Here is a 26,413-nt window from a genome sequence, read left to right on the forward strand (position 1 = left end):
CTTTAAAGACAAAATAAAGAAAGAAATGCCTGTCTTCACTGAAATCTCACCCATCTTAACTACCCCTCATTCGTTCTTTGTATAATGTGACTTAGTCTTCCACTTAATTAAGGGTCATGGCAGGAAGATTAAACTTATCTTTCTTGTGGTTGCTCCTTTCCTCTGTAAAAAAAAAAGTCTGGTTATCCATAAGGTAAGCATTATCTAGGTGTAAAAAATGAAAATTACAGTGAACACTAACCTACTGGATTTAAATGGCTCATTTTATATTCTAAATAAAATTTGGCACTATAAACAATGTCTGGTTGCTTTTCTTTTGAGACATTGGAAGCCACGTAATAATACTGCTGCCTGCCTGACCCAATACTAATACACAGAATACAATCCCATGCAATTTACAAATCTATATAAGCCTGAAGCGTGCATGTTTTAGTCTTCAAAACACTTCCACATTCATCATCCCAGTTTTAAAGCTAGAAAATGTGCAATCCTTTTTAATACTGTATTTATAACCAATGCCTTTTGAACTTTTAAACATGAGGTTTGCCATTTTAAGTATTTCTCCTTACCAAAGCATCATATATCTTAATCTACCCACACTTCTTCCTTTGGAGTGACAGTTTCAATGTGAAACAGCTTAAATTAATAGCCATCTCTGTTCTACTTTTCCCCTCTGTGAAATAATTTACAGTTTCTAGGCACTCTGTTTTTATAAGTAAGCAGCCACTGAAGATTAGAAAAGAATTCAACACAATGAATTTTCTTGGCAAAATAACATATTAGCTAAATGGTATCTATTAAATCACCTGTGCAACTGGCAGCTGGTTTTAGTGCTCTACAATAAATGACAAAACAGCCCTTTGGGAGGATTTTTCAATATTCTGCCATGTGGTTATAGATTTTGAAGTTTCTTTCTGTCAGTTTTATGCTGCATTTCTTTACAAGCTGACAGGTAGCTGAAAAGCAAGAAATGTTAGAAAATGTGGCTGCTGGTAAATTTAACAGAATTTTTCTTTGGTGGGTGGGTGCAGTTATTCTGAGTACAGATAAATAAGTTAGAACTTTCAGGAATTAACTATTAATTTCAGTGGAATTGCTAGCAACCATATTGGGCACTCTCATTTGTTACATGTGGACAAATTAGTTAGCCTGTGCATGCCTCAGTTTCTCTATCCAACCAAAGAAAAACCCTCACAGGGTTATTGTGAGGTTGATGAGCAACTGTGTGCAAGGTGCTTAGCACACCATGGCATTGTAATTCTAATAACAATCATTTGGGTCCACAAGGCTGTCTTTCAGGCTGTAAGGAAGAATATCAAATAGTATTTTGGAGTCTACATATACACACTTGTAGTTGTATATGACAATAATGTATACTATATTAAGACCTTAATTTTCCAAGTAATATTGTGAATAACAATTAAAACTTTATAATAATTTTAATGCATAAATGTTGATAGAATTCAGGACACCTTGTCCCAAAATATGGCACATTGGTATAGACAAAGCAGAAAGATGACGATAACATTCCACAAACTTTTCTCCCTTGAAGGAAGTCATAAAGCCTGGGAAAGATTTCCCAATATTCCACTGAAGCAGGTTACAAGGTCATCTCATGAGAGGTGCTCTCCCTATACCTGGAGAAAGGGAGCTCAAACCACAGACATACCAGGAAGAATCTAAACAAACAGGCTTTGCTACATTGCCCTGGCTTATTACCATTGGACCATAACCCTTTTTTTCTCTCAGCATTCACTACCTCTCCTTCACTCTTCCTCAAACCTAGCATAAAAACGTTCAGGTTTTGCCTGTTTCCTTGGGTCTCCATTCCATAGGAGTTTCCCATACCACATAAAACTTACATTGAATATGTTTGTATGTTTTCCCCTTAATTTGCCTTTTGTTTATAGGGAACTCAACCACAAGTTTGGGATGAGGAAAGAAAAGATGTTTTTCTTCTCTACAATGTATACACAAGATTATTTAAACAGAAAAGGAGAAAATGTAAACTCGTTAGTCCCATGGTTTATTGCAGTCTTTGGCCTTCTGGATCAATTCCATTTAAATGTTTACTCCTATCTTCACCCACAACTCAAAGACTCTTCTGCCAATTTAACTTTTCCAACAATCCATCTCATCTACATTCTCATTCAACTTCCCACAGTAAGTAACTTTTATAAATAAGAAAAACTGTTGGTGCTTTTTAAAAAGGAAGTAGACAGAAAACCCTGAAGCTTTGAGGTGAGCAATCAGAACTGTTGTGGGGCCACCAGGAGGATAGCCTAAAGCAGAGGGGACTTTATATGGTTTCCTAAGGTGCTGTTCTTTCTATGAACAGAGAGCCCTCTTCTACCTACATAATAAGCAGCATATGTGCTTACACTTTGAGTGAAAGGAGGAGGTCAGCATGTGATAGATACGATGTACAGAACTACAGAAGCCAGAGAGAAAATGACATATTTAGGAGAAAGTATGTGAATAAGAAAAGTGGGGCCGGGCACTGTTGGTCATGCCTGTAATCCCAGCAGCCTGGTAGGCTGACACAGGAGGATCATGAGCTCAATGCCAGCCTCAGCAACTTAGTGAGGCCCTAAGCAACTCAGTGAAATCCTGTCTCTAAATAAAATATAAAAAAGGGCTGGAGATGTGGTTCAGTGGTGAACTCCCCTGAGTTCAATCCCTGGTACAAGAAAAGAAAGAAAGAAAGAAAGAAAGAAAGAGAGAGAGAGAGGGAGGGAGAGAGAAAGAGAGGGAGGGAAGGAAGGAAGGAAGGATGGAAGGAAGGAAGAGAGAGAGAGAGAGAGAGAGAGAAAGAGGGAGGGGGAGAGGGAGGGAGGGAGGGAGGGAGGAGGAGAGGGAGGGAGGGAGGATGGTTTAGGAAGTAAAGTCCTCAAATAACACAACTAGACATTTAGTTACCCAAAAAGGGGAACTGCAATCTTTTAACAAGTTTCTCATTCTCTCTCTCTCTCTCTCTCTCTCTCTCTCTCTCTCTCTCTCACACACACACACACACACACACACACACACACACACCAGTATATATCAAGGCCCATCAGAAGAGCTAACTCTACTACCCCTGGTTAACAAACTATTATCATATTTCACTTGTGATCAGAGACTGGTGATCAAAAGGATTCTCAAATTTGCTTAAAGTACAAATGATATTTGAATTTAGTTGTAATAAGTAAGTAGTAGCCTTGACTCTATTTTTATTCATGTTGTACATTTTGTTGAACATTGTTCTCAAGAAAACATGCTTTAAGAGTTTAAGAACTCTAGCCAGTAAAAGACAATAAGCTGTTCATTGAATCAGTAGCCTGCCAATGATGTGCTGCTCACATCAGGGGCTCACAGGCTCACAGCCCCTGCTTTTCAACAGAGGAGCATATCAGGGGTTGCAGACTGGCTTCTGGAGGAATGCAAGCAGTGATCAGTCCTAACCCCTGTCCTCAGGATATGTAAGCACATAGAATTTGGCATAGTAAAGAGAAGTCACAGTCCTTTACTCAGTAATAAAGAAAATAAAATCCTTTTCAACTTCAACCTCAGCAAGAGGGTCAATGGATAAAAAGCACTTATGTTTTTGTTTTCTATATACTCTCAGGAAATCAAACACATCAAAAACACATTTGGAAACTGTCTGCTCGTATCCGCTATTCTCTATCTTGTTTGACAGAAGAGAAACTCCTTGCAGGCACAGCTGTTCTTCCTTGAATCAGAACATCATAAATCCTCAGTGAGAGTTCAAGAGAAAAGATAATGAAAGTTTCTAGTGAAAGTTCTACTGAAGGCAGGAGACACATTTCAGCTCACATTTAAACTCCTTTCTTGTGGAAGTCAGTGTCCACTTTCCACACTGTACATACTCAATAAGTATTTACACACATGCTGAATAAATTTTAGTGGAGTAATTAATAAAATAGTATTATCAGTTCTCACTGATCTAAAATGTCAAAGAAGTTTCCTTTCTAATGAGGGCGGCATACATTTTCCTGTCTTCCCACATCTCCGCCTCCCCATCTGCAGACACCTGCTCTCAGGAGGATTTCTTGGAACCTGGCCTCCCTGTGGAAGTCCTGCTGGTGATAATGAATGCCAGCAACAATTACCCAGTCTTGGTAACTTGGCAGCAAACTCCAGACCACTAAATGGGAAGGGAAACTGTTGTACTTTCTTTCTCCCTGCAGGTATCAACTTCACTCTCTGGACCCCTCAGGGCCCTTGAGCAACACACACAATTCCATTTTCAGGACTAACAAAAGACTCAGCTCCAGAGGAATAGGTCATTTGCACTTCCCTGTTTCCCTGCAGGCACTTGTTTTGTTGCCCAGAATCAGGAGGGAATTGGCCAACACCTGGAGGCCAGGGAGAGGAAATTCTCTGATTGTACTGCCCTGTGAGAAAGTAGATACAGCTATTTCAACGTAAATATCAATTGATTGTATCAAGATAATAAAAAATGAAAGCATTGTCATTGTATTATTGTGTCATTAAACTGTCACGAATAGAACTATCAACATTTTTATATGAAGCAAAGAGGAAAGAGTTTGATATTTTAAAATGTATATTCACCTTTAAGAAAATCATACATAATTTATAGTGTGAACTTTCTAAAGATCATGAATTAGGGGCTAAATATTTTTTGCACTAATATCTGTCAGGCTATTTTTCTATCTATAAGTCATTATTTAAAAATATCTATGAAAAAAATCTATAAAAATTATCCATTTGGGAAACTAATATTGTATCTTGCAGAGACAGAGGGAATGACTCAGAGGAATGTTATTACTAGTACAGCTTCACAAGTGGGCAAAATAAGTAAAAATCCCTATCTCCAAGAGTTGCTGCCATAAGCCCAAGAATCCCCTCTCTTGTACCTGTCCATGACCCAGCAGGTAAAGGAGAGTAACACATAACACTGTTTATAGAATTCCGCCTGTTCCAGCTGATTGCTGGACCCCTTTACTGAGTTGTTAAACAACCTCACCATCTCCCTGGCCCCAAACTGAGTCATAGATAGACATCTAATATGATGGCTATCCTTATAGGAAGAGACACCAGGGACAGAGCCACACAGAAGAAAGAACACATGAAGACACAATGAGAGGGCAGCTGAGAGGGGTCTCAGCAGAAACCAATCCTTTCAACATTTTTATATTAGACTTCCAGCCTCCATAATAGTGAGAAAAAAATTTCTGTTGTTTAAGTCACCTAATCTGTGGTATTTCATTACAGCAGCACAAACAGACTAATTCATGGTCTATGAGTTCTGAAAGGTAATAGAATTTCATTAAGATATTCACAACCCCTTTCTCACTGTGAATACAGTTGGTCTCTGCACTTGTACCCCAAAATGTTAGTTATCACATTCCTATAGACATTGGATTTTATATTTTTATCTGTTATATAATTCCAGATTCCCTGGAGTTAGATAACAGATTAAAAAAAGCAAAAAGCAAACTTAAACTGGCACTCCTGAAATAATGTTTTTCAAGGATCACTCAACTGTGATAAAGAATCCAAAATATATCATCACACTGGTTTTTGCTGCTGCTGTTCCTAATGTCCTGAGCCCCCAATCAAGTGTTTTAGAAAGGCCTCTATCCCATAACTTGGCATCATTGTGGGCTCATTCTCAAGCCAACCTTGCCTCAGAAGAGGGACACTGTCCAAATTTCTGGAAAAAAAAAATGGTAATTCAGACATTCCTCTAAAGGTGTGTATTGGATTGTTCTGATCAAAGGGGAAAACAAGACTTAAAAGTTGGCCACCTTAGACAGGTATCTTTGTTGAGGACCAATTTTAGGGCTTTTACTTTCCACAGTTTCTGAGGCCACTTCCCTCCTCTCTGCTAGTTCGGGTGACAGCTTGAAGCAAGAACAAGGGAGCTGTTCAATTAGTTATGCCTGCTTCCTGTCCAATTAGTTATGCCTTTCCTAGTTGAATAAGTGGTCATCTGCCAGCAAATATTCAAAAGTAGTAATCCTAGTGACATCTTGAACATGGCTCTGAGTGTCAGGCCAATACAGCCCTGAATAAGCCTGCACGCAACACAATGTTCAGGCAGGCCATTTCATGAAAAGGAATAAGTGGAATTAGAGCTGACTAAATATTTGAAAATATCATGTCATGGTTTAGTACGAGGACCTAATGAGAATCAAGATATCAGTAAAATTCTTAATCCTGTCGAATCCAGACTGAAAATTACCCATGTACAATTATACATCTACCACAAGTTAAAATGGCTGGGTTACTCATTTTAAGGTTGTCACTACACATTTTTAAAATAATGTAATAGGACAACAGACTATTCATTTATCAAATCCAGCCTGTTCAGTGATAAAAATGAAGATGGAGACACCAAAATAACATAGGATAAGACTTGTGTCTCTTTCCACTGACAATGGTGCTTCACCTACCACTACTATATAACAAGTGTGGATTAATAACTACCATGTGATAACAGTAAAAATAAAATAAACAGATCACATATTTCATAAAATTCAATCTAGGTAATAATATTTTATTTTAAAAGATGCTGAAACCGAAGTACAGAGAAGCTGATTTGTCCAAGGTCAATTTTCTTGCCAACTCAAGTCTTTGTGACATTAAAGTCTGTGCTCTAACCTCTTCACGCTACTGCCTGAAATCCATGCTCAGCTAGGCAAGCCTGAAGCTCTAAATCCCACAACAAGCTAAGTAAGTAAGCATGTATTTGATCCTTGCCCAGCCCCATTCCTTTCTCAGCCCTTGTTATACTCAACTATTAAAAAAAAAAAAAAAGGATCTGGTATGCTGACCATCTGTAATTCCAGTTACTCAGGAGGCCAAGGCAGGAGGATTCAAGATTCCAGGCCAGCCTGGGCAACTTAATGAGACCCTGTCTCAAAATAAACAAGACTGGGTATGTAGTTGTGAGCTTGTCTAGCATTTATGAGGCTCTGAATTCATCCCCAGCATCTCTCTCTCTCTCTCTCTTCTCTCTCCACATGGGGTGAGGTGGGGAGAGTTAGAATACACAATCCTCTTCAGGGAGAACATTTGGCTCAATCCAAATTCTAGTTCTAGAGTGCATATTCCCATGGGCCCCAAATTGATATAATATTTGTTTTTGTCTTGTCAATAAAAGTGATTCATCATGGGAATAAATAGATAAAATTTACTATTTATTCTTCTGTAAGTTGCTTCATATTAAATACATTATATTTGGGGGAATTATGTCAAAGACCAACTTAATTTGGAGTTTGATACATTTGGGCTTATGGAAAAGGTAGTCATTACCTATGTCACCAGATGTTCTCTGAAATCCTTTTGTTTTACTATATATCTACAAATTGAAAAGAGAAACATTTTCTTAATTGGTTTATACACCTTGTAGTCCATCTGTTGCCACAGTACTGATTGTCATATCAAAATTATAATTAGTTATACTCAGATAATCAGGAGGAAGGCCAAGGGAAACTGTGTCCAGTCCTCAATAAACTGTGATTACTGGACTAATTGTGAAATAGGAAGTTTAAATTCCAGAGATCTGGTTTCAGGTTAGCTATGACACTTCCTAGATGTGCATCCTTGGGCAGCTCATTGAACAGAATAATGTTTTCAAAAGCTTGATTTCTTGAGTCAAATGGTGGGTGCTCAAAACTGTTTTTGCCAGTTAACATGGGCATACCCAATGACTTCTCCAAGTCTCTTCCTTTGGTAAAAAATGGAGATTCTATGACTGCAATTTCAGAGATACTTCTAATACAATATAGTAAATCTAAACACCAAATCAATACCTTTATTTTAAAATGGAAAGTCATTGAGGTGCATATTGAAGGACAAGGATTTAGACATGGTGACATAAGAATAAAAAGTGGGAAAAGAGGCATCCTCAAAAAAGGAACAGTATGAGTAAAAGCCAGACAGTGGAAAAGCACAGGTGCAAAGTCATGGTACACTTTAGCCAGAGAAGAATATGTGGAGGTATGGGTACAGGTGATGACAATGAAGCCACATAAGAGAGAATGTTAAATGTTGCAAGAACAACTGCCACAATTTAGATAAATGATTATAAAGGAGAGCCCAGAGGCTTGAGGTTGTAGCTCAGTGTCAGAGTGCTTGCCTAGCCTGTTCCTAGGTCAGTGATAGTAATTCCAGGTTACTACTTGATACTATGGATATTTAATAAAGTATGCAGAAATAGAAAGTTTGATTCTCAGAACTGCTGTGTGTGTGAGGGAGGAAGGTGAGGGAGGGAGGGATGGAGGGGGGGGAGAGAGAGAGAGAGAGAGAGAGAGAGAGAGAGAGAGAGAGAGAGAGAGAGAGAGAGAGAATATGAATGAATGAATGCCCAAGATTGGGGGAAGGGAACTCAGCTTCAAAAAACATACAAAAACACATTGGATAAGACTGGTATTCTTAAATGTCTGTCATTATTATTCTGTGTTCACATTTCAGGGGAAAAAAAAGAAAAAATAAAGCTTGATAACCCTCATATCGAGTTCACCAATCTGTTTATCAAAACATTTTTATCAAAAAAAAAAAAACAAACATTTTTATCACCAGTCCCAGAAGCCACCCTTTTATCATCGCACTTACCAATTCTTTGTTGGTTTCCTCTGAGAGCATCAAAAATATCATATCCCAATTTCAGGCTATTTTTACCTCATGGTTTATTCTCTTAAACAGAGGTGTTTATCTATACCAGATTATAACCCATCCCTAAGTTTCATTTCCAATAGTAAGCCTACCTTGATGATATAGACTTTCCACCTTTTTCCATTTCTGCATACATCATTAAATAACCATTTTATCATGTAACCTGGAAGAATGATCACTGATCTAGGAACAAAACGACAGGCATCCTAGCAGTTGATATTTTCTATGACTTGGAGCCTGTTATTTAATGCAACAGGATTCCTTCTGGGTAAGATAAAGGGTCTGTGAATTAGAAGTCTTTAAAGTCACTTGTCATTCATTTAACAAATACAGTAAGCATCCACCTCTGGTAGGCTTTTTCCCAGTTGCTGAGGATACAGTGGTGAAGATAAAGCATGTATGTCTATCTATGCTATAATTGTCTCGCTAGAGTACAGTGGTTCTCCAACGTTATCAAACATTAGAATGACCTGGATAGCTTGTTTAAACTGATATCTGTGCTTTTAATGCAATAGGTTTGAGGTAAGGCCCTAGATTTTGCATTTATAAGGAGTTTCTAGGTGATGCTGATGGTACTGATCTAGGCACCATACTTCAAAAATTTCAGTTCTAGTAGACTGTCTTTTACCCTGCTTATTTGCCAGTGCTTGGAATAAATATTAATGGAATAAAATAATAAATATTAGACACTTTTTTTGTTGATTGATAAAAAGGGACCCAGATAGAAAAGTCATGATAGAATTCTATTAAAAAGGAAAAGGATTATTATCATTAGAAAGATAAATTTAAAAAATAATTTACATCCAAAGGAATGGAGGAAACTTAGAGGAAAGGGGAGGAAGATTAGGGAAAAATCTGGTTGGAAATTATTTCTTGAGGGACTCTTACACTTATTTCAAAAAAGATCCTGGGGTTATAGGTGCAACTCAGTGGTAGAGCACGTGTCGGGCCCTGGGTTCATTTCCCAACGTCGGAAAAAAAGAATACCTGTAATTTCTCAAGTATATTTAATATGTGTCTAGAATTTGTCTACATAATCTATGGTGAAACTTTTTATTAATATTTTTATATTTTATATAGATTTTGAGGGTCTACTAAGTATGTTTTGATATAATTGATATTTAGAAATATTTGAGTAACTTATTTTTCCCAAATCTGGAAGAAATCTGGGTGATTTAGTTGTATAATTCTGTTCTTTGTTGAAAACAAGGTATATTTTTAGTTAAGGTAGTGATTTTCAATTTTGATTTATAAAGATGTCCAAAGCAATTTCAGTGTAAGAGTTTATAGTTTCCAAAGGTGATTAGTTTGAAGGACAGCTCCATTTGGCCATAAATGCTTTATGTGTTTGTTTAAAAATCAGTCTTAGAAAACTCAATATCTTGATTTATTGACCAACACCTGAATATAAAATATACAATGTACATTTTCATTCAGAATGTATGCCATGCTATATCTGAAGTTTAACCTCATGGAAATTTTTTAAAAAAAGAAAGCCTTATAAAATTTACATTCTTCTATAATATTTATGAAAAATATACACTTACGCTAGAAAAAAAGCATGTAGAACTTCCTAAGAGCTATTAGTTATTCTGGGGCTGCTCAGTTAAAAAATATTAGTTTATGTGTCCTAAGTTTCACTGGTCCTACATGACGGGGGTCATATCAAACCATTTTTTTTTTCCTAAGTTGGAGTAGGGGAAATAGAAAGAACATGGAAAGAGAATATGTGACAAATATCATACTGTAATCATAGCTTCCCCTTTCTTGTTTGTCCCCAGTTTCCCAGTTTCTGAGCTATTCTAAGTGTTCAGAAAATCTTCAGTATGAGATCAGCATGTATTAGCTATAGTTCATGAAAAACTGATAGACTTAAAAAAGAAATCTCTCAACACTTGTTTTTTTTTTTTTTTTTTGTAGCAGGACTTGAACCCAGGGCTACATCCGTAGCCATTTTTATTTTTTATTTTGAGACAGGGTCTCACTAATTTGGTTAGAGCTTCCCTAAATTGTTGAGATTGGCTTCCAACTTAAGATCTTTCTGCATCAGTCTCCTGAGCCACTGGGATTACAGGCTGTATCTCACTTTTTTTTAACAGAATGTACCAAATTTAGTTTGGCCAGATACAAATGAAGGAAAACAACTTCTAATCTCAAGAACCAATTTTTTTCTTTTTTTTTTTTTCTTTCTCTCTCTCTCTCTCTATTTTTTTTTTTTTTTTTTTTTTTTTTGCTGGCGCTGGAAATTTAACCCAAGCTCTTATGCTAGGCAAGTGCTCTATAACTAAGTCACGTTCTCAGTCCAAGAACAAGTGATTTTTAAGTATTTCCCAGGTGAGTAGCATCAGTTTTGACCAACTAATTAGAAAGGCAAATTGTCCAGAACTACAAAAGCAAAATATGACTTAGAAAGCCCTGGCTCTAGGTGGTTCTGATGCATGCTAAAGAATAAGGGCTGCTTGTTCAGATACTATCATTAATAATGTAAAGAAATGGTCAGATAAACTGTGTAACTTCCTATAAATTTTTACTATTTATTATAATCACTATCATCCTTATGATTACTACAGACAAAATTACACACATACTAATTGTATAAGATATACATGGTCAAAATGTGTACACACACACACACACACTCACACACACACACACTGTAAGGATGGCCTTAGGCTTTAGCCTAAGCAACTCCATTTTAAAACTCCAGTTTGAAACCTGCAGTCTCACCAGGCACACCCACAGAGCCCTCCAGTATGGCCCTTAGGCACAAACAAGTCACTTCTCCCCACCCTGACAAACTCAGAGTGAAGTCTCTGGCATGTTGCCCTTTGCCATGATAAAAGTGAGAAGCAAGAAAATCAGGGTGAGGACCACCAGACCAGATGCTTTTAACCTCAGGATGAATGATATCACTGAGAAATCTGGTAGCAGCTGATAAAGATTGAAAGGGTGGTCAGAAGCCCCCAAATGTAGTATAAATGATGGAGCAAATTAACAGACCTTCAGTCAGTCAACACTGAAGGCACACAAGCCTGAGAGCCTGATGAGGATCTAGACTGACATCCCAAATCTTCTCATCTGCGTGATCCTCTGCGTTGTTCTCACTGCTCTCTACAGCAGCCTCTAGACTCTGGTAAGAAAAGGACTTCTCCCTAGGCCCCTCTGTTCAACCCGTCTTCAACTTCACCCCAGGAGAAGCCTGCCTTGGTTCCTGATCTGATCATCATGATCTGAGTGAGTGTGCATCTGCTGGACTTTGAGACTAAGGCTTGAGACACTTGAGCTTAGCATGCAGAGGAAATGTCTGCCATGAGCCTGTCATGATTAAGTGTGTTTGCAGTGCTTATAATTTATCTAGAATTTTTGCTGTGAATTGATTATGTCTATTGAAGTACCTAACATTAAGGATTGTCATTTTCTTGATTAAGAACCTATAGAGGCCTGGGATTGTGGCTCAGTAGTAGGGAGCTCGCCTAGCACGTGTGAGGCCCTGGGTTCAATCCTCCGCACCACATAAAAATAAATAAATAAAGGTATTGTGTCCAACTACAACTAAAAAATAAATATTAAAAAAAAAACCCTATAGAGTTAAATTGTATTGAGTGATTTGAGTGAATAAAGCATTGAAAAGGGCAGAAGTGTCTGGATATTCTTTATTTCTCCCCCCCCCCCCGCCCCGTGGATATTCTTTATTTCTCCCCACACCGACTGCATAAGTTGTACCTTTTGCCCATCACAACACCCACCCACACACACACACACACATAAAACATGATTTCTCCTTGTAAAAGAATGGTATAGAAAGCAGACAAGTAGATATTTTTTGTTTTCTGAAATGACACTAACCTTAACTGCCTCTATCCTTCCTTATTCCAGTAAAAGAATCAGGAACAGTAAAAATAGCAATATTACTAGTAAGAAGCTATTCTGTTTCTATGATTTAGTAGGGAAATTTTATAGGTGATATGAAAATCTTATTACTTGAAGATATAAGTTGTCATGTGTGTTGGCTGAATAGCTATGTCCTATACTCTTTAAAAGAACTATTGAGCATGGCAGGAAAGATGGTGGAATGAGATGGACATCATTACCCTAGGTACATGTGTGACTGCACACAAGGTGCAACACTACATTGTATACAACCAGAAAAATGAAAAGTTGTGCTGCGATTGTATACAATGAATCAAAATGCATTCTGCTGTCACATATAGCTAATTAAAATAAATAAATTAATTTTAAGAAAAGAACTATTGAGGTTCTGGAGTTTTAGCTGAGTGGAAGAGCGCTTGCCTAACACATGTGAGGCACTAGGTTCCGTCCTCAGGACCACATAAAAATAAATAATAAAATAAAAGAATAAAAAAATAAAGGTATTCTGTCCACCTACAACTAAAAATATTTTTTTAAAAAAGAACTATTGAAACACTTCAGGGCAAATGAATGTTTTGTCTTATTTATAGCTAAGCAGTCATACTCATTTCAAATCTTCTCATTGGACTAAAATATTCATGATATTCAATCATTTACTAAAATTTGAAGTTCCATGATCTCCTCAAAAGTTTAGATTTCAATGATTCTGGGGTTCAGGAGTTAAGTCATAGACTCTGGAGCAGTGCAATACACAAAAAGCATAATGTAATCCATTTAGGTAGTTTTAAATTTTCTACTAGCCACATTAAATAAGTAAAATAAAACAAGTGATATCCAAGTCAAATTCTATTTCATCAAATAAATAAAAATATTTCAAAATGTCAGCAATATACAATTGTTGAGGTATTTTTACAATTTTTGTGCTTAGTCTTCAAAATCTTGTATGTGAGCACGCTCCATCTAAAATGATAAATCTTAACTGGAAAAACTTTAGAATAAATAACATTTATCATTGCTAATAGATTGCATACCCAAATTATTCCAAATGCTAAAAATTTTCCAGTGTCTACCTGAATATGTTTTTATATTGAAATAAAAATATTAAAATTCAATATCACAGTCACAATAGTTACATTTGAAATAACCACTGCATGTGACTAGCGACTATCTTTTAGGGTAGCACGTTTCTGGGACTATATCAGGAGGACTGGGAAAGAATTGCTTTGCCTCTAACTGGCTGCTTGGCCCTGGGTAATTTACCTAGCTCTCTCTAAGCTTCAGATCTGTGCTCAAATGTGTGTGGGACTACACTCAATGAATTTAAATTTCTATCTCAGAAATCTGTAGCAAAATCTAAGTCATTATTCTTTTCATAGTAAGGTGGATTCATTGCATACGAGTTTATAATAAAATTTAGAACTAAATTAAATGCCCACAAGAATAACTAAATAAATTCAATTAATTCATGCTCTGTGGCCACAGAATGCGATTATTATCCGCTAATTAATATTACAAGCGATTAATATTGAAAGAAAAAAACAGCCTAATAGTATGAATAACACAACCGCTGCCTGTGTAAACACAGAAAAGCCTGGAAGGATCGGCCACCTCAGTAACATTTATACTGAGCAACAGGGTGGGGGCGTAAAGAAGCTGGCACATGTCTCAGCTTGTATTTCTGGGCAGTTAATTTCCAAAAAAATATTTTCCAAAAAAAGGTATTACTTTTGTATTTTAAAGGGCAGATCTCAATTATGCTTTTTAAGTGAATACACTTCTACTTCATAGTCTGAAATGTACTTTTAAATACAGTTTAAATACTGTGCTAAAGAGAATGACGATGTAAAAATACTTCTATCAGATCAAAAACCACGCCGCTTTAAATTGGCTTTCGGTTGGCGGTTTCCCGCTGGTGGAACGAAAACAAAACCGCCCTTGACGTCAAGGGAGGCGGACTCTCGGTTACCATGGTGAAGTCTGTGCGGCCATTTTTACTCGGGTCAATTCAAACGGAGGCTGTCAGGGTGGGGGTGGGGCTTCATAGAAAGTCTGCAGAATAATAGATGGGAAAGGAATTATGCGTCTCAATAATAACCGGCTGACAGAATAACACAAGATCCGGCGCTGAAAGCTTAACCAAATTAGTGGGACGTTGAGACGTAGGTTCTGCGAAGAAGCGGAACTTTGCAAGTGGATCTCTAAGGTTTCTGCCCGGATTTTGAGAGCGGCTTCCTTCGCTCAGCGGAAGTGTGGGTCACAAGAGGACGACTCTTACAAGAATCCGCTATCGGCTGTGTGCACAACCGGAATCATGTCTAGTTTGGCGGTGAGAGACCCGGCAATGGATCGATCGCTGCGTTCCGTGTTCGTGGGGAACATCCCGTATGAGGCAACTGAGGAGCAGTTAAAGGACATTTTCTCGGAGGTTGGTTCTGTTGTCAGTTTCCGTCTCGTATATGATAGAGAGACGGGAAAACCCAAAGGTTATGGCTTCTGCGAGTACCAAGACCAGGAGACCGCGCTTAGTGCCATGCGGAACCTCAATGGGCGTGAGTTCAGTGGGAGAGCGCTTCGGGTGGACAATGCTGCCAGTGAAAAGAATAAGGAGGAGTTAAAAAGCCTGGGGCCTGCAGCACCCATCATTGACTCACCCTATGGGGACCCTATCGATCCAGAAGATGCCCCTGAATCAATTACCAGAGCAGTTGCCAGTCTCCCTCCGGAGCAGATGTTTGAGCTGATGAAGCAGATGAAGCTCTGCGTCCAAAATAGTCACCAAGAAGCTCGAAACATGTTACTTCAGAATCCACAACTGGCTTATGCGCTTCTGCAAGCACAAGTAGTGATGCGAATCATGGATCCTGAAATTGCTCTGAAAATTTTGCATCGCAAGATACATGTAACACCACTGATCCCAGGCAAATCTCAGACTGTGTCTGGCCCTGGGCCTGGGCCTGGCCCTGGCCCTGGCCCGGGCCCTGGGCCTGGCCCTGGCCCTGGGCTATGCCCAGGACCTAATGTTCTACTGAACCAACAGAATCCTCCAGCTCCTCAGCCTCAACATTTGGCTAGAAGACCTGTTAAGGACATTCCTCCTCTGATGCAGACTCCTATCCAGGGTGGAATTCCAGCTCCAGGACCAATACCTGCAGGAGTTCCTGGACCTGGTCCTGGTTCTTTAACTCCTGGAGGAGCAATGCAGGCACAAGTTGGAATACCAGGAGTTGGTCCGGTGCCTTTAGAACGGGGACAAGTACAGATGTCCGATCCTAGAGCTCCTATGCCTCGTGGACCCATGACTGCTGGTGGCCTACCTCCTCGAGGACTGTTAGGAGATGCTCCAAATGACCCACGCGGCGGGACTCTGCTTTCAGTTACTGGAGAAGTAGAACCCAGGGGTTATCTGGGTCCACCCCATCAAGGTCCCCCCATGCACCATGCCTCTGGTCATGACACCCGTGGCCCTTCCTCGCATGATTTGAGAGGAGGGCCATTATCAGATCCCAGATTGCTAATTGGAGAGCCTAGAGGACCCATGATAGATCAAAGGGGTCTACCTATGGATGGTAGAGGAGGTAGAGATTCTCGTGGGATGGAGGCTCGAGCCATGGAAACAGAGGTCTTAGAGACAAGAGTGATGGAGAGAAGAGCAGTGGAAAGTTGTGCAATGGAAGCCAGAGGGATGGAAGCCAGAGGCATGGATGCAAGAGGATTAGAGATGAGAGGCCCTGGCCCAGGTTCAAGAGGCCCCATGACTGGTGGAATCCAGGGTCCTGGTCCCATTAATATAGGGGCAAGTGGTCCTCAGGGACCTAGACAGGTCCCAAGCATTTCAGGAGTGGGAAATCCTGGAGGTGGCATGCAGGGGGCAGGTATACAAGGAGCAGGTATGCAGGGAGCAGGCATACAAGGAGGAGGAATGCAGGGAACAGGCATACAAGGTGTGGGCATACAAGGAGCAGGTATGCAGGGGGCAAGCAAGCAAGGTGGAGGCCAGCCAAGCAGTTTTAGTCCTGGGCAGAGTCAGGTAACTCCACAAGATCAAGAAAAAGCAGCTTTGATCATGCAGGTTCTTCAGCTGACCGCAGATCAGATTGCCATGCTGCCACCCGAGCAAAGGCAGAGTATCCTGATTTTAAAAGAGCAAATCCAGAAATCCACTGGAGCGTCTTGAAAGGTTTTTAAAAATACTTGGTTGTAGTTTTATAGAGTTTATTCTGTAGCATAGAAAATGGGTGCAGAAAAGCTGATTTCTGCATCCCTACACTTTAATGATAGGGTTTCCCTCCTAGAACCTAATCACATTTCTCGTTGTCTTTTGTGTTTTCATTTTTAATTGAGGGTAGGGGGTGGAGGGAGTGGGGCTGTTCACTTTTAAGTCACTGTAAATATACAAAAATAATTCTGAAAATGATTATACTATACCAAATAAGATTACAAAGAATGCAGCAATATTATAGTGTCTGCACTATGTTAACTACATTTTTAAAATATTGGGTAAAACAATGTGAAAAATGCACATAAAGACTAAAAGGCAACCTTTAAAATGTTAATGTTAATGTTTAAAGATTTTTGGTTGTATAAAACATTTACCTCAAAATATAAGATATTTTTTGGTAAACCATTCAAAATACAGAATCCTATTTTGGAGGCAATACAGCTTTGTATTAGATTAAACATTGTTTTAGTTTTGGAATTATTTTGAAATGTTAGGGCTAACAGGATGAGTTTAAATATGTGGTTTTAGAGTTTTTTTTAAAAGCTGTTACCTGAAAAATCAAGGAATCCACCTGGTTTAATGTAGTTCATTTATACTTCTCTTCAGAGACAAGCAGTATTCTGCCCTGGCCCTGGCTGTGATGATTTTACAGGGATAGTTCTAGGATAAACCAGGTTACTTAAGTCTCCTCTGATGAGACCCAGGAATTTCTCAGTACCTTCCTGTTTCTCAAGAGTCTTTAAGCCCTAAATCTGAATCTGAGTGATTCTTACATCCTTCCCAAAAATCAGTGTCAAAGGACCATCTGAGTGAGGAGAATACACAGCACTGGGCTTTTCATAAATAGTGGAAGGTTTCTTTCAGTAAAGCTCCCAGTTTCCTTGTAACTGGCTTCCATGTATAGATGGTATCCATTTGGTCAGTGAGAATCAGGAGTTAAAAATCTTAGTCTCAACATTTAGCATGCCTTTTTTTCTTGTTTCATAAACTGCTTTTTCTATTGCCATTGTATCAGATCATTGAGGCAAAGATAGGTAGAGATGTTCTAGACTGAATACTTGCTCAGTTGACTTATTACTCACTTTTGACAAGTCATTTAATCCTAGTATACTTATCCATAAGATATACTTAAAATCTATAGGAAAGTGGAACTTAACACGTTTCCTTTAGAGGTACCATCTAATTTAATTTTAAACCTTGAGGATGTGGACACATAAACATTTTATCACAGTCTAAGTAGTAATTAACAGAAGAATAAACTCCCAGATAACCAGCTGATTTTCCTCTGGAGAAGGAAACCCAGTATCTAGTTACAGAAGGAAAAATATCTTAATACAAGGACAATATTGACACTTAGAAATGAAGTTATTTTCCTTTTGCCAGGCTTTTACATTTTGAATGGATAATTAATTCTCATTTTACAAAGTTTTCATTCCTATGCTGTTCTTTGCTGTTTGCTTTGCTCTTTGTTGTGGTGGTTTATACTGTTAAATTTCTTGTGTTTTCTGTTTCTCCTGTATTAGAGAAGATAATTCACCTGTGTATGTGCGAAAGTTCTAGTTAATATTCATTTAGAGTTTGGCTTGGTTAGTTTGAAATTGTAGTTGCTTTATCCTAAAGCTTTCACTGAAGGGCTCTAGTTGTGAAAACTATTACATTATAGTCTTTGTTCTAGTAAAATCTCTGCATTGTTTAATGAAAACTAAATAAAAACATTGTACAATTAAGGCTGATTTCAGTTTTCATATTTAATTTGAATGAATACATTATTTGGAAGTTTGTTGTTCTTAAGTTTGTTGGCCAGGGCCTGATTACTTTTGTTAATTAAAAAGACAAAACTAATGAAAGTGCAAAAAATTGATGAAAATTCGTTTAGATCCATTATCATCCATACAGTTCAACAATTGAAATAACTATAAAGCATGTGTTACTCTATGGTTTGTATCAGAAGCAATATCTTGTTGATAGTCAGATGTTAGGCTTATGTTGGTGTTTCCCACAGAGAACTCTGTGTTAAGGAGCAGCTTACAGGTATCTTCATTACTGAAACACTATGTTTACTTCTAGCCCCTACTCCCATATTCCCACTGCCAGTAGACTATAAACTCGAACATAGGAAAATCACAGGTGGGAATAAAGGGCAATTTAATGTGTCTTAGGGGAAAAAATTCTCATTAAGAGCACGTAAGTATGGGCTGGGGCTGGGAGCTCAGTGGTAGAGTGCTTGCTGAGCAAATGTGAGGTCCTAGGTTCGATTCTCAGCACTGCATATAAATAAATGAATAAATAAAGGTTCACCAACATTTAAAAAAAAAAGAACACTTAAGTTTACCTGAGAGGATTTAGATTCTATATAAAAGAAATGAGTTATAAGAACTATTTGCAGGCTAGGGATGTGGCTCAAGCGGTAGCGTGCTTGCCTGGCATGCGTGCAGCCTGGGTTCGATCCTCAGCACCACATACAAACAAAGATGTTGTGTCCACCGAAAACTAAAAAATAAATATTAAAAAACTCTGAAAAAAAAGAACTATTTGCATAAACTATTAATTAGAAGTATGATAAAAGCAAACATTTGAACTCTTTGAAAAGTTAATAAGATAGCTTGTCTTCATTTCCAATTAGCAATCTCAGTGTTCCAGTATTAATATAGGAAGTAGAGAGGCTTATTTAATTTGATAGTAAAGAATAATTCAAAGAACACATGTCTGCTACAATCAGAACCTTCTGCATTTTACTACACAACCATCAATTACAACTCTTGGCATCCAGCATTTTTCATAACATACAGAATAAAAATGCAATCGTAAATTCATTCATAATAAAGGTTGAAGATGATTGGCCATGGTTTCTTTGGTGCTTATTCCTTTTGGGGAGTACATATTTCTTGGGATTATAGAATGATAAATCAGGGCCTTCCCACCAGTCTTCCCATTTCTATCACTTGATGGTGAATACAAAAGTGTGTTTTAACATCTGCTGATTTTCTAGGATTTCTAATATTTGGAGTTGAGCTATAAGCCTATGTCAATCTCGGGCAAAGGTAAGGCCAATGTAAGTGAGATTTTATATAACTTTTCAAAGATAGTTTTCAGATTTGTTAGAAAGGCATTTTTAAAAAAGCCCTTATAATCAGCTTGCAAGGCTTCTTTATCATGCTGTGATGGGACATTACACTTACAGAACCTAATTTTCTATGGTGTGTCAAGCCTTTCTCTTAGTTCTGATGAAGTCGAAGGATAATTATGTGGATCAACCTAAATTGGGAAAAACTGAATTAATCACAGACCTCTCACTGCTTTATTTCATCAGCTGATCTTTAGACAGACTTCCCTGGTTACCATTTGCTTTTCTCATCAGTCTCATTAAGAATGCTCTGGCTGGGTATGGTGGCGCAGGCCTGTAATCCCAATAGCTTGAGAGGCTGAGGCAGGAGGATGGTGAGTTCAAAGTCGGCCTCAACAATGGCAAGGCACTAAGCAACTCAGTGAGACCCTGTCTCTAAATAAAATACAAAATAGGTCTGGGGATGTGTGGCTCAGTGGTTGAGTGCCCCTGAGTTCAATCCCAAGTTCCAAAGAAGAAGAAGAAAAAAAAAAGAATCTCTAGCCAAAAACCAATTTATATTTAAAGAAATGAACTATTAAATTATTAAAACTCTTTATACCTAATATAACTAATATGACAAATACAAAGTGGATATATGATTCTGATATATATATTGTACATATATATAAATTTTCTAATCTTAACAAAACTTTTCATATTTTCATTTGCTTTTATATTATTTTCACATTTAGAAACAAAAGTTTACTCCTTTGGTTTAAAATTCACCATCACAAATGTCCATATTACAGATCATTTTTCTCATGATACATTAACTCTCAGGCTTCTTGTTGATATTTTTCTATCACAATATTACCTCAGTAGAGGGCATGCACTATGTCAAAAGTGATACTTGAGGTAGTATTTCAAAAGTAACAAACTAGGTACTTATTAAATACTATATATAGGAATACCTGGATATTTACCAACTGTAAAGAAAGGGGTTACTTTACAAGTAGATATTAAGACCCAAAGATAGGTAAGTAATCATCAAGGAGTTAGAACAAAATTCATAACAATCTTAATCATAATGAATTTTGTATGGCTCGGTGTAATATTTGCAGACATTTGAAATGAATCTCAGGTGTGTCACAAAAAATAATCATTTAGAAACATTACATAGTTATCTTATGGAAGTAGAACAGATTATCTTTTGGGTATTAAGATATGAAATCAACAGTTTTCCCCAAATTATTATGTCTCCTTTATTTAATTAGTTGTCTTAATCAGAATTCTGTCTTGTTACATTAAACATATCCTTTTATAATTCTGCAAAATCTGTTAACCACTTCAATGTATTTTTCAATTTGTGATTGTACTACTACCTTACCTTGTTACCTGGAGTCAATATGAAGCAACCTGAGCCAGTTTAGGAATCTACTTGTTTTTTCTCTGGACAGTAAAGACTTCAAATTAATCTTCCTTGGAAAAAATATATATCTGCTATAACTCAGTTCCCAATTTCCCTTGTTTTAAGCATTCATTTTAATATCATTGATCATGTACCACATGACAAAATGGTACAGTTTGAGTTAACAATATAACAGAAAGCCCTAAATAGGGGTTTTTGGTGTATTAGCATTCATAAAACCATACTGTATATCACAAATATCACCCTTGTTCACAGTTAAATCATTTTAGCAATATAAATTAGGACTATTATGAGACAAAACTTTGTTTGAGAAAAGTAAACAATTAGAATATATTCCCTATCATTAGCTAATCCTATATCCAAAGTGATTTCATTTTTTAAATACTAATCAGAAAAAAAAAAACTTCTCATCTATTTTTAGCAACAGAGAAATTGTTGAAACCTCCAGAATTACTATCCCCTAAAGTTTTTAATGTCTTGGGATAAGGATTTCAAATTGGTGGCCTTTGAGCCAGTTGAGCTTGCAGATATATTTTGTTTGACCAGCCCAATTTTCTCAAAAATTTTGAATTTGAATGCATATTTTTCCAATTTGGTCATAGGTCAGAATTTTTCCCTATGGTATTATACTTGGCTTGAGTCTTATAACTGCCTGTCAATCCCTATACTTTAATTTTATAATTATTTGCTTTAACTTTGTATAAACATGTTGTTATTAAAGAGAAACTATTGGTATCTAATATGACAAATATGAAACAAATATTTGGCAACTGGTTTATCAAGTGTATTTCTGCAAAGCCAACCATGAAAATAAACAATAACCCAGAGCAAATAAAAACAACAATGACAGATGATGAATTTTGTATAAATAGATTTTCATGAAGGAGACTAAGCAAAGGGATGTTCTAAGATGTTAACCCAATCAGTGTATTTCTCCCATAAATCTTTTGCATTTTTAATAAATATTAACCCCAAATGGCTGCACCTTATTTTTTAATTAAAATGTGTTTATTAAATAAGATTAATACTATTAAATTAATATTAATAGTATTAATATTAATTTAATATTAATAATATTAAATGTTAATAGCTCTAGAATGAACATAGGTCTAGTAGACAGAATAGAGTTCTTAAAATATACCTGTTATATAATCCCAGTAGCTGAGAAGGCTGAGGCAAAAGTTCACAACCAGCCTCAGTAACTTAGGCTTTAAGCAACTTAGTGAGACCCTGTCTCAAAATGAAAAATGAAAAGGGCTAGGGATGTTGCTCAATGGTTAAGCATCCCTGGGGTTAATCCCCAGTACCTTAAAAAAAATCTATTAAGGCTGGGGATGTGGCTCAAGCGGTAGTGCGCTCGCCTGCCATGGGGCGGCCCGAGTTCGATTCTCAGCACCACATACAAACAAAGATGTTGTGTCCGCCAAAAACTAAAAAATAAATATTAAAATTTTTTAAAAAATCTATTATGCAACTCCCATATAGCAATTATAGTGACTTAAAAATAATAACTTCCTGTTATTCCCTATGCAAAACCTTTTATGGTTTACATTGCTTATAGAATAAAATATTTTCTTGACCTATAAAACCTTAGTGATTTCCTTCTTCACTTTGTCAGCATCAGAGTCTACCACAGCCTCTTCACTCATTGCTACATCTACTGTGTATATAGCTTCAGCTCCTCGAATTTGCCAAATACATTTTCCATATAGGCATATAGGCATAAAAATAGGTATAAATGTAGTAACAGAATATGTGTACATATGAGTTATGGTTGCAAAAATAGAAGATTATTTATATAAAAATTATGTTGAATGTTTTAACGCATGTATATATTTATCACTCCAATTTTGTTTGTAGACCAGCTTATGCCAAGTGTACTAATTTTTATAATATATATGTATACATATATACATATATGTATATACACATATATATAATAGATATATTAACATAAGTATAAAAAAGGTTCTTTTTATGAAAATATATTGAAAGTTTTGGTAAAGTTTTATAGAAGTAAGTGACCAAAAAATGGACCATTGTCAAACTCTGTAGATGCAAGATAATTTCAAAACATAGGTTTAAAATCTTAAAATCTAGAATTATATACCCACATACTTTCTAAGTATTCAAATCTTCATTCCATTTAAAGGAAGTTTGAAACTGGCAATCTTTAACAACATACTATGTCCAAACTTTGTTGGGAATTTTTCAGATAATGGAGAAAAAACCCTTGAAGTTTGGTGTTGCCATAGTAATCTGCCCTCCATCTCCGTGGGTTTCACCCAGGAAAGACTCCAGCCTGGCACTACGCAGGTCCTCCTGCTTCCCCCTCTGTCTGATGTTAAATGCTCAAGCAAATGGAATATGCTTCCATCTCTCGCTAATTAAAGTGTGGCCCTTGGATCAGCAGCATACACATTATCTGGAAGCCTGATAGAAATGAAGACTCTAAGGTCCCATTCCAGTTCTGTTGAATCAGAGTTTATATTTTAATAAAATCCTCATGGATCCACATGCAAGTAAATTTCAAAAGCATCGTATAAAATTAACCTTAAGAGAAATAAAATGGAAAACAAAAATACCTTAAAGACTTAATATTATGACAAATGAGGAATGTTTAATTTACTCAGTAGTACAAAAGATCAAGAATTGGAAAAAATCCCTACCCAGTTTGAGGAAAATACAGGAGCAAGCCCTCAATATAGACATACTGAACAGGCAAACAGAAAAACAAGAATTGTATTTGTTCCTAGATAATTAAATGAACACTGGCCCATAAAATAGTTGAAATTAATGTTTTGAAAGAAGACACCTGAGTGCATTTAGTCCACATATATGAGCCTTTTATGTTCCCTGGGGTGGAGAAAATACTGTGTTGAATAGATAGAAAAGATACATTTATTACATATTTTCACCTGAACACAACAAATTGTCTCAGACAAGCTGTGACTCTGGGATGAATGCTGTCTTTTATAAACAATATCTCATAAAGATGCTTTTTTTTTTTTTTTTTGGTACTCGAGATTAAACTCAGGGGCACTTAACCACTGAGCCTCATCTCCAGTCCTTTTTTGTATTTTAGTTAGAGACAGGGTCTCAAGGAGTTGCTGAGGTTCTCACTAAATTGCTGAGGTTGGCTTTGAATGTCTGCCTGAGCCTCCTGAGTTGCTGGGATTACAGGTGAGCACCACCTTGCTGGGCACAATCCCACAAGACTCATCATTTTCCTGGAAAGATAAACTCTCCGGCCAGGAATGCTGATTTCAACTTAGGGTACTACACTTTCTTCTATGATTTTCTCTTCCTATGACCAGGGAATATTCCTATAAGACTCTCACACAATTTAACCAAGGCAATAGATGAATTGTTCTATTGATTCAGTAAGTATAAACTTTTGACAAAATTTTGCTGCTAAAAATTTTTCAAACCTCATCTAAATATTCTAAAGCATCAAAAAGAAATTAGCAATAAAACAAAAACAGTTAAAAGGATCAGTCTAGTATATGTTCTGTTAATTTATTTTCAGTGGATTTATTGGGAAAATTATCAAAACTCTATGCTGCTATTATTGAGCCTTTCAAGTTTGTCTTTGAACCTTATCATAATTAAGGGTACAAATTAACCAAATCAACATTTTGTAAATTAAGCAAATTAGGTGTTTTTTTTCTTAAAGAAAAGTTTACATTGAGTTTAAGTGATTGAATTCAAAACATTTCTAGCAAACATCAATTTAAATTCAATTCAAGGCCTTTCAAGTGGTGACATCAAAGCATTATTGTGAGACTGTGAAAATAACAGGGAACCAGTGAATCTCCCATGCTCATGTGTGTTCAGACTACTTGTATTGTAGTCCTAATTGAGGGCTCTGTTTCCCTTGAAAAGAAACAAATTTGCTGAAGTGTGTTTGTGTGTGTGTGTGTATGTGTGTGTGTTTGTGTGTGTGTGTGTGTGTGTGTGTGAGAGAGAGAGAGAGAGAGAGAGAGAGAGAGAGAGAGAGAGAAGAGAGAAAGAGAGGAAGAGGAAGAGGAAGATGAAGAGGAAGGAAGGGAGAGGGAGGGAGAAGAAGGGAGGGATAGACGGAGGGATAGAATCTCAGAAGTGTGAGGAATTATAGAATCTTTGGTTGGTGGAGATTTGTTATATTTTTCAGATAAATGTTTTGCCCATTTCCTCCTAGTTAGTGCCAATGTCAGTACCTGCCAAACAAGTTAAGTCTTGACAAGTAATAACTGGTTTAAAATGGCCCACACATGGCTGTCCCTCCAGAAGAATTAGAGCTGGTGACTTGTGTATGGGGGGAAGAGGCATTTCTGCACTTCCTGTGCACTCTCTTGTTCACCAAGGATTATAAATAAGGAGAGGGAGACAGATGCATTGGATGGTGGCTAATGGTTCCTGGATCAGGATTATGACACAGATTTCCTGTCAGGGCCAACCCCCTGTGGAAGTCTCACAAATTACCAGGATCTGAAGGTGGCATTTCAGTACAAATTCACTCTTCAAGACAGAAAGGAAAGGCTTAAGTTGTTTTCACTAAGTCTCCCCAAAACTCACAAATTGTTCCACTTTCAGTCATGGCTGGCCACCCCAAGCAGTAGGTGCTCTCTAGCTCATCTTCAGACCCTCAACATTTCTTGTTACCATGACACAAAAGCTGTTTGTTGTTTTTTTTAATAAAAGAGAAAAATCCACTTACTGTTGTTATAAGCAGAAGTATGATTGTGTAAAATGTTTTTTTACAATAGAATTTATATTTATATAGTAATCAAAGACTTTGAGTTGACAGACTACAATAACAGAACTTCAGACATCACGCAATATTGGGGCAAGAAGGAGATATTTAATTTTGAGGGAGGAAGGTGACAGTAAGGCTCTTTCAAGTGACCTAATACTAACATGGATGCCAGGTTTAAGTAATTATGCCATTTTCCAGACTTGGGCTCCAGAAAAGTAGAGAAAAATAAAAAAGCAGAACTTAGAATGGAAACATATTTATATGGAATACCAGATTATTTCTAAGGAATCTATAAAACTAGACATTTTTCTTGTACAGTTCTTGTCAGTATCTCAAACAATCCTATGATCTATTTTAACATTTTTATTGAATCCAAATTGCATACCACAATTTTTACCCATGTAAAGCATAGAATGCATCAGTTTTTATGGTGTTCACAGAGTTGTACAACCATCGCCATAACCT

The 26,413-nt window shown here is 37.1% G+C and overlaps 2 protein-coding genes across 3 annotated transcripts in view; one reads left to right on the plus strand and one right to left on the minus strand.

Moving 5' to 3' along the window:
• Window positions 1–26,413, minus strand: part of Prkg1 (protein kinase cGMP-dependent 1) — a 1,145,359-nt gene that overhangs the window by 483,043 nt on the left and 635,903 nt on the right. The window lies entirely within an intron of this gene.
• On the plus strand, window positions 14,724–18,462 carry Cstf2t (cleavage stimulation factor subunit 2 tau variant). Its single transcript, XM_076834778.2, has one exon. It carries the CDS (start codon window positions 14,828–14,830, stop codon window positions 16,688–16,690), a length of 1,863 nt encoding a protein of 620 aa, XP_076690893.1. The 5' UTR covers window positions 14,724–14,827; the 3' UTR covers window positions 16,691–18,462.

Source organism: Callospermophilus lateralis, chromosome 15, assembly GCF_048772815.1.
Source record: "Callospermophilus lateralis isolate mCalLat2 chromosome 15, mCalLat2.hap1, whole genome shotgun sequence".
In the NCBI taxonomy this organism is placed as follows: domain Eukaryota; kingdom Metazoa; phylum Chordata; class Mammalia; order Rodentia; family Sciuridae; genus Callospermophilus; species Callospermophilus lateralis.

Bases quoted from the DNA above. Each gene is read 5' to 3' on its own strand.
- Cstf2t (XM_076834778.2), top strand. From the start codon at position 14,828: ATGTCTAGTTTGGCGGTGAGAGACCCGGCAATGGATCGATCGCTGCGT.